This window comes from Pecten maximus, chromosome 5 (assembly GCF_902652985.1).
Source record: "Pecten maximus chromosome 5, xPecMax1.1, whole genome shotgun sequence".
In the NCBI taxonomy this organism is placed as follows: domain Eukaryota; kingdom Metazoa; phylum Mollusca; class Bivalvia; order Pectinida; family Pectinidae; genus Pecten; species Pecten maximus.
The window spans coordinates 42,741,336-42,759,530 of NC_047019.1; the positions used below are offsets into that span (position 1 = coordinate 42,741,336).

The window sequence follows — 18,195 nt, forward strand, 5'->3', positions numbered from 1 at the left end:
GTAATGGCCGTTTTGTCACATACTTATACTGGTGTCGGCCATCACGGGTCATCATGCACCCCACATTACCAGTAACAGAAGCTCGGGGTTCAGACAGCAAACTGTTGAACCATCTCAGTCAGAACAGCCAGAAGAAGCTTGTGTCAGGGAAAAGAAAATGTCACTCAGTTTTCTGCTAGTTCTGACAAGATACCCGACACTTGGCCGTCACTCAGAGTAACGTTTTCTGCTAGTTCTGACAAGATACACTTGGCCATTCTTACCTTGTGTTGGATTAAAGGGGCAAGAATCACAACTGTAATACCCAGCATGTGATTACAGGAACCTCAATGTTCAGAAACATCTCAAAGTTTACGAAATGTCTCCCTGGAGGATTCAGGGTTGAGTCATGAAAACATCTTCTCTCCAGTGTCAGTGGTAGTGTTACAGAGGAAGTAGCTGTCACCAACATTATCTTTTGTGACCTTGATAGATGGCCTGGTCTCCTAGGGCAACAGTACTCTCTCTCCTTATCAATCAGCTTTACTCTAACTACCAGAGAAAGGTTTCGTCCTCAACCTTACTTAAAATCCCCAATAAGTTTTATACTCTCAACATGTTTTAGTATTTCAGCACGTCTTTCAATGATAATAAAAACTTAGCTGTTAATGCACAGACCCAAATGTTACATCCCCAGGCATTTTTACCTACTAATACTCATACATTTTCTATTTGACCTTGTGACCTTGACACAATAAATTACAGTCTAATAATCATGAAATGATTAACTTCAATGTACAAAACTATGCAATGCCTTCCAATGAATCAAATCAGTTTTCTGCCAGATGGATGATAGAATCTATTGTTTTTCCTTTGGTTATCAGCTTTCTTTACATCATTAATGTATATTTTGTCTATGCCCCTTAACCTTGACCTTTGACCAGTAGAAGTAGCTAATTAAGGAAGTACTGTGTTTTGGGTATCAGCTGTGTACCACTAACAAGGCCCGGACAGACACCTCTCCTGTCCCTACACCAGGGCTGTATACCAACAGTTCACCAACAGCTGGCCAATTTACTACACTGCACCCACTTTGAAGTTATTCTGGTTACACTAAAACTTCATGCTATTGTTTTTTTTCTGTATTATTTATAGATTCTTTGATAAAACAGAACTGCTATAAAAAGTTTTAGGAAACCTAGTTAGGATTATATGGCTTGGCAGCACCAATTGGGTTAGCTGGTATATAGTTTTCTTGTGACAAACAAACTTCCAATTTATCTAATGTTATAAGATAGAGACAAACTTCAGTACATGCGACCTCTATCAGAGTGACAGGTGACCTTGACCTGATTACTGTAAATGTACATATTTTAGCGGTAATCTTATTTTAGTGCTTTTCACACTGAAAGCATTCTTCTAAATTATGATTTCGCTCTGTGGGTGCTCCAATTCATTGTGCTCTGTGGGAGCACCAATTCATTGTGCTCTGTGGGAGCACCAATTCATTGTGCTCTGTGGGTGCCCTAATTCATTGTGCTCTGTGGGAGCACCAATTCATTGTGCTCTGTGGGAGCACCAATTCATTGTGCTCTGTGGGAGCACTAATTCATTGTGCTCTGTGGGAGCACCAATTCATTGTGCTCTGTGGGAGCACCAATTCATTGTGCTCTGTGGGAGCACCAATTCATTGTGCTCTGTGGGAGCTCCAAATCATAGCGCTCTATTCACTCTATTCGAGCACTCTGTGCGCTAATCTGTATCAATTCTGTTATGTACTTTTGAGTGTGCCAGAATAAATTTGTCGAGTACCATAGACAACCATAGAGTACTCAGGAAGTTATTATACATATAATGCTGCTGCTGAAACAATGACCTTTAGGCCATATGACCTCTGTGTGACCTCTGTGTGACCTCTGTGTGACCTCTGTGTGACCTCTGTGTGGCCTTACCTTCCTCCTCAGGGAACCCTTTAGGGTGTGTCTGTCTGGACCAGAGCCCCTTGAAGTGTAGATTGTAGGTAGCCCCTCCGCAGGCACAACAACTCTCCCCGTCCTGTACAGTGCCGTCTCCTTGTGGTGCTGTGCTCACCTCTGTAGAACACAGTATATACATCAAATCCTTCATACATACATAAATGTTTTAAAGAAAATACTTTTTATTTTGATAAATGACGAATCTTTTACTATTTCATATAAAAATGACGAGTCAAAATGTCTACACTTGAAATGGTAGAACAGAAATGTCCATTTAAATTTCGTGCCCTTTGGCCTTGCTGGGAATATTGGCATTATTTAATGACATTAATGAGTTAAGTCTTCCCAACAGAAATTAGTATATTATAAGACAGGGGTTGGTATTGTCATTGTTTGTCCAATAACACAATATGGTTAAAGACAGGGGCCTGTGTAAGCTTTATAAGTATGTATACCAACTAAGGAAACAATAAAAACCAAGTGAACTCATCAATTAACTCAACATTTTAATAATCTGTTGCCTTGCCAATCTAAATATATCCTACACTTCATGTTTAGAAGGCCAATATACAGCAGAAACACAAGGTGAAGACTCTTTACTTCACTAATCGGCCATTATCCTCGAGTCAGACTTCTGACATACACCAAACAAACAATTCTCTTCCGCCTGGCTACAATCATATCCCAGACAAAACAATCATACCTTATTCTTCACAAATAACAATAACTCGGACACTTTCCTAAGTCTTGTATTTACGATCTAAAACCAGATCGATTGTTTGATCTTACCTTCTACTATTTGCTATTAATTTTCATCTCAATTTACATTTTTAGCTTTCCTTTTATCCCAATTAACATTTTTAGCTTTCCTTTTAGAAACATATTCCCAGTATCAGGAGTAAAACAGTGCAAAACAAGCGAGAAGGAAATATTTTCCAGATTTCTGGTCTGAATGTTGAATACCTGCTTTTGTTGGCGGGACATGAAAGGCTCTGATTTGTGTGTAATGAGGGGCACAATGCCTGGGGGATAATGGAGGACTTATGTGAGGTATTTATATCCTTAACAGCTGCCGACTCTCTCGAGATAACTCTCCTCCCTTACTCCTACCCCTTACTCCAGTCACCTTACTAACCATCTTTCTTCATACATTCAGGGTTTTTTTTAAGTGGAAACGAAAGAATTACACTTTTCAATGATATGCATATATATTACTATAATAAGGTGAAAAAATGCAGGACATTAATCACAAAAGAACTTAAAGGTCATAGGTCATTTTTATATTGACCTGTGCAAAAAGGTTGACAGACCACTTTATGGTAACTGACAAAAGAAATGTGTCTGCCTGTCATTGTTGTGTGGTGCTGCTTGTCAGAGGACGTAGAACATTAAAAACTGATTACACTGCAATAGCATAGTCATGTAAAATCTAGCAATTACCGCTAAATTGAATTTCCATAAATTCTCTGACTAAGTAATTTCAGACATTAACTGCATTTAACATACAAGGCTGACAAGCATGCATCTCTTGAGCTAAAATCTCATTGCCAGCTAAGTACTGTGTGCATGAATATCAACCTCCCACACGAAATTCAAAATAACACCAAAACATCCAGCACCAAATTATGAAACTTCCAATAATACCATAAAATGTTTTGGATTTTTACAACAGACTTCAGTGCTCAAGTTTCGGATTTGAAGCTAGTTTCCATCTTGTGTTTTTGTAACCAAAGTGAGTGCAGGCTGTCTGATGTTGTGACAGATAGAGTTTGGGAAGTAGGTGCTGACAGTGGACTTTTTCTACAAGAATATGAAATGTGCTTAAGGTTGAAATACTGACATCCTGAAATTTATCACAGATTTTTTTGATGATATTCAATTTTTACATTTTGAAAGGAAAAATGAAAGTAAGCAAAATTTTTAAAACAGATGATATATTTAAATTGTCAAATTTTATAATGGCTTTCAACTGAGTACGACTCTTCTTATTGGTTTTTTTAAGGTGAGGTTATTTTGGCGGTTAATTTTGATGGTGAGGTTATATTGGCAGTTAATTTTGATGGTGAGGTTATATTGGCGGTTAATTTTGATGGTGAGGTTATATTGGCGGTTAATTTTGATGGTGAGGTTATTTTGAGGGTGAAGTTATTTTGAGGGTGAGGTTTTGGTTATATGGTTATTTTGATAGCGAGGTTATTTTGAGGGCGAAGTAATTATGAGAGTGAGGTTCTGGTTTTGTGGTTATTTTGATGGTAAGTTTATTTTTGGTAGAGAGGTTATTTTGAGTATTTTGAGGGTGAGATTTTGATTATGTGGTTATTATGATGGTTAGGTTATTTTTGGGGTGAGGTTATTTTGACTGTGAGGTTATTTTTGGTGGTGATGTTATTTTGAAGGTTTTTTTATTTCTAGGGAAAGGTTATTTTGAGGGTGATGTTATTTTGAAGGTTTTTTAATTTCTAGGGAAAGGTTATTTTTTGTGGTGAGGTTATTTTGAAGATTTTTTTATTTCTAGGGAAAGGTTATTTTGAGGGTGATGTTATTTTGAAGGTTTTTTAATTTCTAGGGAAAGGTTATTTTTGGGGTGAGGTTATTTTGACTGTGAGGTTATTTTTGGTGGTGATGTTATTTTGAAGGTTTTTTTATTTCTAGGGAAAGGTTATTTTGAGGGTGATGTTATTTTGAAGGTTTTTTAATTTCTAGGGAAAGCTTATTTTGAGTGTGAGGTTATTTTAAGAGCAAGGTGTTGATATTTACTTACCTTCTTCACACATACGAACTGTAAGCTTTCCGTCATCCTTGTACCAGGTATCAGACGTTTCTATGACAGCCGATCTGTAAAACAGTAAATACAGGTTTAGTTACAGCATGGTAAGAAATGTCAGACCGTTCCAGTATTAAAGACAAGCACAGGTAATCCCAGCATTACTACAGTGACACTATCTATACTAATCCCAGCATTACTAGTGACACTATCAATACACATTAGTGACAATTTTTTTTAGCAAAATCATCTTTTTAAGAACTTCCAAATGTTTTAACAAATACATATTCCTGGTGATCATAAAAATCATGAATGTTTACAATAATTCACAAAAAAAAAAACACAAAACAACTAAATATTAATTCACTCAGAAGCTCATTTCATATGACTATTTTTAGATACACTGATTTTTTGACATAATAATTTATTAAGCCAAAATTACGGTTTAAAAACGTTTCCAAATTCTTCTAAACCAGGATGTCTGATATACACTGCATATTATCAACAATTTATATATTATTATTGTTGCACACCTCTGCCAAGAGGTGTGTCACAATTATCAATCAGTGAATCTATAATAAAGAAATTTGTCAGAATTCATTTTGTTTTAAATAAGTTTTTTTTTCTTTCAAGTATCTTCCAAAACAAGTATAGACACATATGTTTTAATAATATATTCAAAAACAAATACACATTTCCTTCCTTATACGGACACCATTAGGATTACAATTAATTGTTTTCCATTTATTTCAGGAGCTAAAAAGTAACAGTTGAAAATCGTCTATGATGTTAATTGTTCATGCCTGACCTAGCTGCCATTTCGATGGCTGTAAATTACCCATAAACCCCAGGAACATGGTTTGACCTCCCAATCACAGCTGACAGGTATGACTACCTTTTATATCCAATTGATATCAGTAGGAAAAGTAACAAAGCAACTGTCAATTTTATAGTCCTTAAATGTGAACACACTAAAGAGGGCAAACTTTACCAATATCACCCAGTGCCCATCGTTTCTAGTTAATGTATTGCTGAAGCCAACCTCTAAAGCCCTATAGGTTTTGTAGCCAACCTCTGATGCCCTATAGGGTTTGAAGACAACCTCTGATGCCCTATAGGGTTTGTAGACAACCTCTGATGCCCTATCGGTTTTGTGGCCAACCCCTGATGACCTATAGGGTTTGTAGACAACCTCTGATGCCCTATAGGGTTTGTGGCCAACCTCTGATGACCTATAGGTTTTGTGGCCAACCTCTGATGCCCTATAGGTTTTGTGGCCAACCTCTGATGACCTATAGGGTCTGTAGACAACCTCTGATGCCCTATCGGTTTTGTGGCCAACCTCTGATGCCCTATAGGGTTTGTAGACAACCTCTGATGCCCTATAGGTTTTGTGGCCAACCTCTGATGCCCTATAGGGTCTGTAGACAACCTCTGATGCCCTATCGGTTTTGTGGCCAACCTCTGATGCCCTATAGGGTTTGTAGACAACCTCTGATGCCCTATAGGTTTTGTGGCCAACCCCTGATGACCTATAGGGTTTGTAGACAACCTCTGATGCCCTATAGGTTTTGTGGCCAACCTCTGATGCCCTATAGGGTCTGTAGACAACCTCCGATTCCCTATAGGGTTTGTAGCCATCCTCTGATGACCTATAGGGTTTGTAGACAACCTCTGATGCCCTATAGGTTTTGTGGCCAACCTCTGATGCCCTATAGGGTCTGTAGACAACCTCCGATTCCCTATAGGGTTTGTAGCCATCCTCTGATGACCTATAGGGTTTGTAGACAACCTCTGATGCCCTATAGGTTTTGTGGCCAACCTCTAATGCCCTACAGGGTTTGTAGACAACCTCTGATGCCCTATATATATAGGTTTTGTGGCCAACCTCTGATGACCTATAGGGTTTGTAGACAACCTCTGATGCCCTATAGGTTTTGTGGCCAACCTCTGATGACCTATAGGGTTTGTAGCCAACCTCTAATGCCCTATAGGGTTTGTAGCCAACCTCTGATGTCTTATAGGTTTTGTAGCCAACCTATGATGACCTATAGGGTTTGTAGCCAACCTATGATGACCAATAATGTTTTGTAGCCATCCCTGATGGCCTTTAGGGTTTGAAGACAACCTCTGATGTCCTATAGGGTTTGTAGCCAACCTATGATGACCAGTAATGTTTTGTAGCCATCCCTGATGACCTATAGGGTTTGTAGACAACCTCTGATGCCCTATAGGTTTTGTAGCCAACCTCTGATACTCTAGGATACACCTACTCTTGGGTACGCCTACTCCAGGAAACATCTACTCCGGGGTACACCTACTCTAGGATACGCCTACCCCGGGGTACGCCTACTCTAGGATACGCCTACCCCGGGGTACGCCTACTCCAGGAAACATCTACTCCAGGGTACGCCTACTCTAGGATACGCCTACTCTGGGGTACGCCTACTCCAGGGTACGCCTACTCTAGGATACGCCTACTCCGGGGTACGCCTACTCTAGGATACGCCTACTCTAGGATACACCTACTCCAGGGTACACCTACTCTAGGATACGCCTACTCCTGGGTACGCCTACTCTAGGATACGCCTACTCCAGGGTACGCCTACTCTAGGATACGCCTACTCCAGGGTACGCCTACTCTAGGATACGCCTACTCCAGGATACCATACTCCAAGATACCAACATCACAGCTTTTATTCTGACTACATTGATGATATTAAGCTATTATGTTTCTATAAACTTATCACTATCTTATAGCCAGTTATTATCTCATTATTTTTTTTTAAATACCTGAGGTTCGATGGCCGATAAAACAATGACTCCCGACAACATCAGGGGAACTATGGCATGATAGTGTTACCTCTCTAAGATAAAATGTTCCTTTTTATACATTGATACAAGTCACTGGCATTAAAAGTGATCCTCCCCGTAGTTTTAAATCAATCCTCCACAAATAATGGCCTATCTCATGCCCTCATCAATTTCTTACCATCCTGACATCAATCTCTACCCCATCCACTACTTCTCACCTAAATCAGTTTCTACTTTCACTTAGTGGTAAATCACCAGTTCTTCTCCTATACTAGGATATCTAGTTACCATGACAACCCAACAATATCTTCATCTTTCCTCTAAAATCCATTTCTGATGTAAATATAATTTGACAAATTACAACATTACATAAATAAGGAACAACTTCATCAGAAATTTTAAGCATAAAAAAAAAATGTAAAAAAAAATGTTTTGCTTAATGTCCAATGAAATCTTTAAAGTTCCATCAAATTTTGCTGATATTTACAATAATACACATGTTCTTTTTATCTGCCGATTGTATCCATATAGAGGTTAAACGCACAGACATACAGTTTAATTTCACCACAGTTGTTCAATTTTCCCATCAAGAACAAAACTGACAAAGCAATTTGTGCTACTGCTCACGAATCCTTTGGCATCCGTCATTTTTTGTTTTTATTTTTATGTTATTGGTATCTTCTTACTGAACAAACATTCCACCCCAGTCCTAATGAGAAAGATTTTCTCAAATAAATCCTGTTTTTATCCAGAATATTTAACAACAGGTGACTGACTATAACCAGTGTTATGTAGACTGTGGCTCTCACCTTCAGACTTACCACAATGGTACTCCATTTACAAACCTTTACATACATCAATTCAACCTTAATGTATCCCCAATAATAACATCTAAACGGTAGTGCACTGGCTTTAAATGACTTAAAAATTCTTAATTATACAGATCAAACAAACAAATCATAATTACAAATAGCCCAACTCTATATCACAGGTAACCCAACTCTATATTACAGGTAACCCAACTCTATATCACAGATAACCCAACTCTATATCACAGATAACCCAACTCTATATCACAGATAACCCAACTCTATATCACAGGTAACCCAACTCTATAGCACAGGTAACCCAACTCTATATCACAGGTAACCCAACTCTATATTACAGGTAACCCAACTCTATATCACAGGTTACCCAACTCTATATCACAGGTAACCCAACTCTATATCACAGGTAACCCAACTCTATATCACAGATAACCCAACTCTATATCACAGGTAACCCAACTCTATATCACAGGTAACCCAACTCTATATCACAGGTAACCCAACTCTATATTACAGATAACCCAACTCTATATTACAGATAACCCAACTCTATATTACAGATAACCCAACTCTATATCACAGGTTACCCAACTCTATATCACAGGTAACCCAACTCTATATCACAGGTTACCCAACTCTATATTACAGGTAACCCAACTCTATATCACAGGTAACCCAACTCTATATCACAGATAACCCAACTCTATATCACAGGTACATGTAACCAACTCTATATTACAGGTAACCCAACTCTATATCACAGGTAACCCAACTCTATATCACAGGTAACCAAACTCTACATTACTGATAAATCAACTCTTAACTACAGATAACCCAACTCTATACCACAGATAATCCATCTCTTAATTACAGATAAACCAAGACAAACCAACTCTTAATTACTAATAAAAGAATTCCTAATGATAAGTTTATATACTTTGTATACACCATTGTGGAGAAGATGTTCCTGAACAGTACCAGTACAACCCAGCTGGGTATGAATGACCAGCTGGGTATGAATGACCAGCTGGGTATGAATGACCAGCTAGGTATGAATGACCAGCTAGGTATGAATGACCAGCTGGGTATGAATGACCAGCTAGGTATGAATGACCAGCTGGGTATGAATGACCAGCTAGGTATGAATGACCAGCTGGGTATGAATGACCAGCTGGGTATGAATGACCAGCTGGGTATGAATGACCAGCTGGGTATGAATGACCAGCTGGGTATGAATGACCAGCTGGGTATGAATGACCAGCTAGGTATGAATGACCAGCTAGGTATGAATGACCAGCTGGGTATGAATGACCAGCTGGGTATGAATGACCAGCTAGGTATGAATGACCAGCTGGGTATGAATGACCAGCTAGGTATGAATGACCAGCTGGGTATGAATGACCAGCTTGGTATGAATGACCAGCTATGTGTACAGGAATGTTAAAACACCTTTAACTGCACAGGTGCTACATGTAAATTGAAAACCTCTGTCAAATAATACTGATTTCTCGGTAAATAGTGAAAAAGACAATCATTTAGTCAACAGTGTAAGGTATAATGAAAGAGGATCATAAAGACAACCTTAAAAATACCAATGATTTCTGACTCTTTACCTAAATGACCATCTAGATGGTTATCTGTACTAAAAAGCATTTCAATAGGCCCATGATAATAATGGGGAGCTGCTCTTTTAAAATGTAATTAAATCCATGGTAATGTGGTCACGTGACCCAGACCACCCTTTCACTTCGGAGCGTCTAACAAGTGTAGTGACACAGGAATACCTTCTGTGACGTTGTTATAGCCATACCTGATAATTTAGGGCCAAGCTCATTGTTACACAACTTTTCTGTTTCATCAACGGCTGCGACCCCGAAACCCGGGTCAATCTCCCCTAATTTATGACCTAACTTGGTTTTTTAACTGTATCTTGTCATTTGGTGCTTAACACTCCAATGTTACACCACTGATTCAGTAAAGGTGTCCCTTTCTGTTGTAAAACATGAAAAAAAAACGTCAGCAAAGTCTTGACAACTCCCATATCTGACAGGATCATTCAGCTTCTTTTGAAATCGGAGGTTTTGTGTAATTCTGTAATCTGTCCTGTCCTGTATAAGGAGGGGGGAATTAATCACGCTAGCCTTTAGTATTGAATTTTCTACCTACACAACTTTTATAAGTTATGAATTAAACACCAAACTTGATCTGGTCTTTACAACTCTAAACATGGGATTTAAACATCTTTCTTTACTCTACCTATTTATCACTGGATAAAACCATAAATTAAGCAGAAAGATTTGCAAACTTTTCCAATGTATTTTTGTACGATGATGGAAATATTCATGAGCTTTTCGATAATTTTTAATTTATAAAATATGTATTATTTCATGATAAGGTTATAACTAAATATTTATAAATGGGATTCCAGAATATTAACATATCATAAATATTCCCAAACCTTCAGATAAATTAAAGAACAACTTTGTGATCCCCATAGAAGGACTATCCTGATCTGAATCACAATTACACCATGATGTGTTTCCTGATCCTGGGATACTGGTAATTATTTCTGTCACCCACAGTGTTTACCTGATCAAGCTTGTGTACTACCCTGATTACGAGTATTGTCACTGAAACGCATTACCTCAAATTAACGACTTTCTACACTCAGCGATTATTGGGATATTACGGGTAACCAGAAGCAAGATTGTCAATCAAACTTGCCTAATCGTTTTTATATTCATTCAAATCATTGAAGTTTTCAGAGTAACGATTGATATATGAATCTGTATATATACTCTCCCATAGATGACAATGAGCATACGAAAGCTAAGAGAAATCTGGTGGTGAGCTACCTCCAGTTTATAAGGACACTATAGATAACATACGAAAGCTAAGAGAAATCTGGTGGTGAGCTACCCCCAGTTTATAAGGACACTATATAGGTATACTTTAACATGAACTAGCTCCATCAAGTCTGTACGCTGTGGTAAACGTCACCATGTAACCTCTCTAATGTATTTCTACTGAGGGGAACTAGGCACAACATCTTCCACATTTAAATCTGTTGCATTGTTAAGGTGCAGTAAACATGTACACTTTTTGTTCGGAATGATGTGTTTCTATGTTACACAGACATTTTTCCTGTTGCAGCTCGTAGCTTTACGACCTAGCTACCTAACTAGTATGCATCGCTGCATATCTTATAATCATCCAACACCATCTTATACCATATTACCTGTTGAATTCTCAACTTTTATGCTAAAAATTTAAATCTTACGAAAGTGAAATTCAACTCTTTTAACTCATTATCATATTTCAAAGTGACCATGACATCTAGTTTTTAACCTCAGTAATTTATAAATATATAGGTAATACTAGTATATGTACCCAATTCTTTCCAATTAAATTATACTGGTTGATTGTGTAGTAACAATTACAACAGACTGGATGTGTTGTTGTAAAAAATCTATTTAGTACTGTACCCCTGGTAATAAAATTGTGTATTTTGTGATTATCAATCATATTGTTTTATAATTCCACCTTGAGCATATGTAATAAAACTTTTACAATTTGAGATACCTGTGTAACATGCGTGTATAATTATGCCTAGGGATAGGGAACATGTCTCGGGGTAGGGAATATACCTAGGGGAAGGGAACACACTAGGGGTAGGAACACACCTTGGGGTAAGGAACACACCTAGAGGTAGGGAACACACCTAGGGGTAGGGAACACACCTAGGGGAAGGGAACACACCTAGGGGTAGGGAACACACACTAGGGGTAGGAACACACCTAGGGGTAGGGAACACACTAGGGGTAGGAACACACCTAGGGGTAGGGAACACACCTAGGGGAATGGAACACACCTAGAGGTAGGGAATAAACCTAGGGGAAGGGAACACACCTAGAGGTAGGGAACACACCTAGGGGAAGGGAACACACCTAGGGGAAGGGAACACACCTAGAGGTAGGGAACACACCTAGGGGAAGGGAACACACCTAGGGGAAGGGAACACACCTAGAGGTAGGGAATAAACCTAGGGGTAGGGAACACACCTAGAGGTAGGGAACACACCTAGGGGTAGGGAACACACCTAGGGGTAGGGAACACACTAGGGGTAGGAACACACCTAGGGGTAGGGAACACACCTAGGGGAATGGAACACACCTAGAGGTAGGGAACACACCTAGGGGTAGGGAACACACCTAGAGGTAGGGAACACACCTAGGGGTAGGGAACACACCTAGGGGTAGGGAACACACTAGGGGTAGGAACACACCTAGGGGTAGGGAACACACCTAGGGGTAGGGAACACACCTAGGGGTAGGGAACACACCTAGGGGAATGGAACACACCTAGAGGTAGGGAACACACCTAGGGGAAAGGGACACACCTAAGGGAAGGGAACACACCTAGGGGAAGGGAACACACCTAGGGGTAGGGAACACACCTAGAGGTAGGGAACAAACCTAAGGGAAGGGAACACACCTAGAGGTAGGGAACACACCTAGGGGTAGGGAACACACCTAGAGGTAGGGAACACACCTAGAGGTAGGGAATAAACCTAGGGGAAGGGAACACACCTAGAGGTAGGGAACACACCTAGGGGAAGGGAACACACCTAGGGGAAGGGAACACACCTAGAGGTAGGGAACACACCTAGGGGAAGGGAACACACCTAGGGGAAGGGAACACACCTAGAGGTAGGGAATAAACCTAGGGGAAGGGAACACACCTAGAGGTAGGGAACACACCTAGGGGTAAGGAACACACCTAGAGGTAGGGAACACACCTAGGGGAAGGGAACACACCTAGAGGTAGGAAACACACCTAGGGGAAGGTAACACACCTAGGGGTAGGGAACACACCTAGGGGAAGGGAACACACCTAGAGGTAGGGAATAAACCTAGGGGAAGGGAACACACCTAGAGGTAGGGAACACACCTAGGGGTAGGGAACACACCTAGGGGAAGGGAACACACCTAGAGGTAGGAACACACCTAGGGGAAGGTAACACACCTAGGGGTAGGGAACAAACCTAGGGGAAGGGAACACACCTAGAGGTAGGGAACACACCTAGGGGTAGGGAACACACCTAGGGGTAGGGAACACACCTAGGGGAAGGGAACACACCTAGAGGTAGGGAACACACCTAGGGGAAGGGAACACACCTAGAGGTAGGGAACACACCTAGGGGAAGGGAACACACCTAGGGGTAGGGAACACACCTAGGGGTAGGGGACAACTACCATTCGAGATACAATTGTACTTAATATCTCTTCATATACCCAAGAATTGACACCAGATTTACAACCATAAGTAAATTTTCTTTACAAAACAGCCAGGTGTGCCTCATTATAAACACTGAAATAAATTATACCTATACATAGTATTTCAAACTCCACACTTCAGGGTCACAATTTGCCCATTACAGAAAAACTGTTATAACGGTCTCCGTTTAGTGTCCGACCCATCCGTCATACATATAGCTTAGATAATTCATTAATCATAGCAATTACCTACATTCACACCTGTAATCAGAAACATGTATTGAAATATAATTTATCTGAATTTGGGAAAAGTCAATTTGTCATTAAATATTGGAGAATAATTGGTAGAGGTGATGTATTATAGGAATTAATCACGAGGAACAGCACTGGACAACTTAATCAGCTCCTCATATTAAAGGTTTGAAAAGTCTGTAACATTTGACACGCAATCAGAATTGAACTTTAATGAACTACAAGAAGCTCTCCATTGTACAGATACCTATATAAATGTCTGTCTCAGGAAGCTTCTCAGATCCTGGGCCTAATTATCTTTTCATTAACCACATTGTCCATCACAACTTCCATTGTTCAAATGAACATTACTAAGGAGCTGTTAATGACTACTGCCATGGTTTATTGTGATCATGTTTGTTTTTTTAAACCCACATGACAGCTGTACATACTGGTTTCATTATAAGATCAGAAAAAGTTAATTTGATGTCAAATCCACCCTAATGTTAATTCTTCATATGTAAATTATCGTAATGTCAACAACATGTAGTGTCGGTTGGTTTGATATCCTGTGACAACAGGCACATGTTCACACAAAATGCTTACTTCTGCATCACGATACACCAAGTAACTTTTGTTTCGTAAAGTAATGAAAATGTTCAATCCAATATTTATATCGAAGGTGTGTGTTTCCTGTAGACAGATAAAAATAAGGTGTGGCACCAACAGATTACTCTCTCTTTTGTAGTTATATACTGGTACACAGAGTCAACTTTACATATTTACACCTACAACTTAATGAATCTCCACACCAGATTCAGGAAAGGTAAATATTTGCATTGTTTGACAGCTGGTTATAAAATTAACTTTTCTATGTAACAGACAGTACATGGCTCTTGCCATACCTACCCACTGTCACCAATAGATAGATTTCTATAAAAAGAATCCACACAGGCTATGTTTTGTCACTATAATGTTATGACTGGGCAATTAAATCAGTCTGACTTGTATTATAGCACTTAACTTCATAAAGCTATGCTACAAATTACACATTTCTACTTCAATTTGCTTTCAGAAACAAGTTAATGATTATTTTACATATAAAAGTATAGAATTTGAAAAAGAATATTTAATAATGTAAAAAATGTCAACTTTATTAAGTTTACAACAATTGTGAAACAAGTAATACCAACTTGTTATATAAATCACTCTAATTGGCCCGGATGAAAAAGTGTGAGGGATCTTACTGTGGGAGGACACCAGAGTACCCGGAGAAAACCCACGTGGTCCAGCAGGTGACCCCATACTTTTTCACATCCGATCAAGGGAGTAAACCCCAATATTCTAGGTGAATGGGAAGTGTGTGACCACTGTACCACCCGACCACCTGAAGACAAATTTAAATGTCAGCATTGATACCCTTATGAAATATCAATATTTTCATCAGTATCAGAAATTACAGTTAAGAAATAGTAATCAAACAAAAATAAAAATTCCTGGAGTTTATGTGACTGTTATGAACTTGGAACACCTCTATCTCACACCATAATAATGAGATTGTTATGAACTTGGAACACCTCTATCTCACACCATAATAATGAGATTGTTATGAACTTGGAACACCTCTATCTCACACCATAATAATGAGATTGTTATGAACTTGGAACACCTCTATCTCACACCATAATAATGAGATTGTTATGAACTTGGAACACCTCTATCTCACACCATAATAATGAGATTGTTATGAACTTGGAACACCTCTATCTCACACCATAATAATGAGATTGTTATGAACTTGGAACACCTCTATCTCACACCATAATAATGAGATTGTTATGAACTTGGAACACCTCTATCTCACACCATAATAATGAGATTGTTATGAACTTGGAACACCTCTATACCACACCATAATGAGATTGTTATGAACTTGGAATATCTCTATCCTATACCTGTAAGAGATTGCTATGCAAAAACTTAAAATGCTCAGTACCAAAAAAAGACGGGATACCTATAGTAAAGGTAAAAACTTGTTATGGTGCTGGGAGAAGGTATTTTTTACCTTATCATTAAAAAGACTATGTATTAGTAATGTGGCAATCAAGTCATGGATGTTTCAATAAAAGAAATGAGCTTGTATACTTTTACAGTAGGATCTCTCTCATAGCCCCAGTTGTCAAACACAGAGCACTGCCTAAGGAAAACATCTATTTGATAAACATAATGACGTGTTTTGAATAAATTTGCAATAAATTGTGTCCCTGAGAAGTTCCTCACTTGTCCAGTATGAAGGACTAACCCATGTTATAGTTTATACTGCCAGGTATATTAAGTGCAGGTGAACATTCAGTGCAGGTGAATTATCTGTTGACCAGGTGCAAACCACAAATATGCATGACAGTCCATAATCCAGCGGACAGGTTTCTCGCTCGGCTAGACACACCTGTGTTTTCTACTCATACACAATATCAGGTTTCGGGATATGGATTTAGGCTTTTAATTCTTAAAATATCCAAAAGATCATTTTTAATCATAAGTGTTTGATTTGAAATTTCTATCTAAATAATGTAACTTATGCATATATAATTTAAATAGACCAATGTTATAAAATCCAATCATTTTATTGTTAGAAACAAAATGACATGCTTTGAATAAATTTGCAATGAATTGTGACCCAGAGAATTTTGTTGTTCACCACACATCAATTCATATTATTCAATTATTTTTCCAAATGTGACAATTTTAGATGAAACATTAAATCTAATGACAAACTTGTTATTTCACTCACCTTTGAGGCACTGTTTATCTATTAATCATTCCTCTATCAGACAAAGAGTGGTTAAGGTTGTGTCAGCCATTCAGATTTAAACAGTCCTAATGAGACAAAAAAGTGGTGTCTGTCAGACACCTCTGTTCAACACCAGTAGCACACACACAGCCATTCTTTTATACCAATTAATTTTGTACTTGGTTTTTTAGATGATTTTTTATTTAATTTCAGGTATTCTGTCAATTTCTGTGATACAGGATTCACCAATGTTGATGTTGGTCTGACTGTGATTTACTGCCGAGTTTACATAAAAGATAGCACTGATACCCATCACCTTATTAATTAGATCCCTCAAGAGAAGTTTTTGAATTTCAGGCATTTATAAATGTCAGCATCTGTGATAAAATGTTTGTGCCTCTGACAACTACGATTGTGAATGGAACTTGCTGTGATGCTACAGAGATCAGTCAAGTGGCTTGCATCCTCTCCTGGATGCCTTTAATACTTCACATACAACCACACATTTACGACATTATTTCTTTGGTCATATTCAAGGTCATTCAGGTCATGGCACATATATTCCCTAAGAATTGGTTTAACATGTTGACCTTTGTTACTGTTTGACCTTGACATATATACTGGTAGATCATGACGATCTTGTGAAAGCTACTTGACCGACCAACAGGAGAACAATGGAAATTTTTATCCTCATATATACCGTTCTAAAATATAACGCAGATACAAAAAAATATCAATAGATATTAAACAACCAGATAATCGATTAATTCAATTATCTTTCTTACATAGGAGTGAAAAAGTATTTTCATTAGACATTTAGCACAAGGTCATGCCTACAGCTATGTCAATTTGGTAAGTGTGAGTATCAGCTACTACATCTTCGAGTGTGAGTATCAGCTACTACATCTCCGAGTGTGAGTATCAGCTACCACATCTCCGAGTGTGAGTATAAACGACTTGTGTACATCTCCGAGTGTGAGTATAAACTACTCGTGTACATCTCCGAGTGTGAGTATCAGCTACCACATCTCCGAGTGTGAGTATAAACTACTTGTGTACATCTCCCAGTGTGAGTATAAACTACTTGTGTACATCTCCGAGTGTGAGTATAAACTGCTTGTGTACATCTCCGAGTGTGAGTATAAACTGCTTGTGTACATCTCCGAGTGTGAGTATCAACTACTTGTGTACATCTCCGAGTGTGAGTATTAACTACTTGTGTACATCTCCGAGTGCGAGTATAAACTGCTTGTGTACATCTCCGAGTGTGAGTATCAGCTACTTGTGTACATCTCCGAGTGTGAGTATCAACTACTTGTGTACATCTCCGAGTGTGAGTATAAACTACTTGTGTACATCTCCGAGTGTGAGTATAAACTGCTTGTGTACATCTCCGAGTGTGAGTATCAGCTACTTGTGTACATCTCCGAGTGTGAGTATCAACTACTTGTGTACATCTCCGAGTGTGAGTATAAACTACTTGTGTACATCTCCCAGTGTGAGTATAAACTACTTGTGTACATCTCCGAGTGTGAGT

General features: G+C 38.7%; 1 protein-coding gene across 6 annotated transcripts in view; it reads right to left on the reverse strand.

The window, feature by feature from the left end:
* Positions 1 to 18,195, reverse strand: part of LOC117328098 (spondin-1-like) — a 118,310-nt gene that overhangs the window by 31,353 nt on the left and 68,762 nt on the right. For all 6 annotated transcript variants that reach the window (XR_004532849.1, XM_033885458.1, XM_033885457.1 and 3 more), the window contains 2 exons: positions 4,717 to 4,790; positions 1,932 to 2,072 (listed from right to left, as the gene is read on the reverse strand). Coding sequence is in view for 5 of the 6 variants with exons in the window: in XM_033885458.1 (XP_033741349.1) it covers positions 1,932 to 2,072; positions 4,717 to 4,790 (215 nt within the window). In the remaining variant the exon portion in view is untranslated. The remainder of the gene's footprint in view (positions 1 to 1,931; positions 2,073 to 4,716; positions 4,791 to 18,195) is intronic.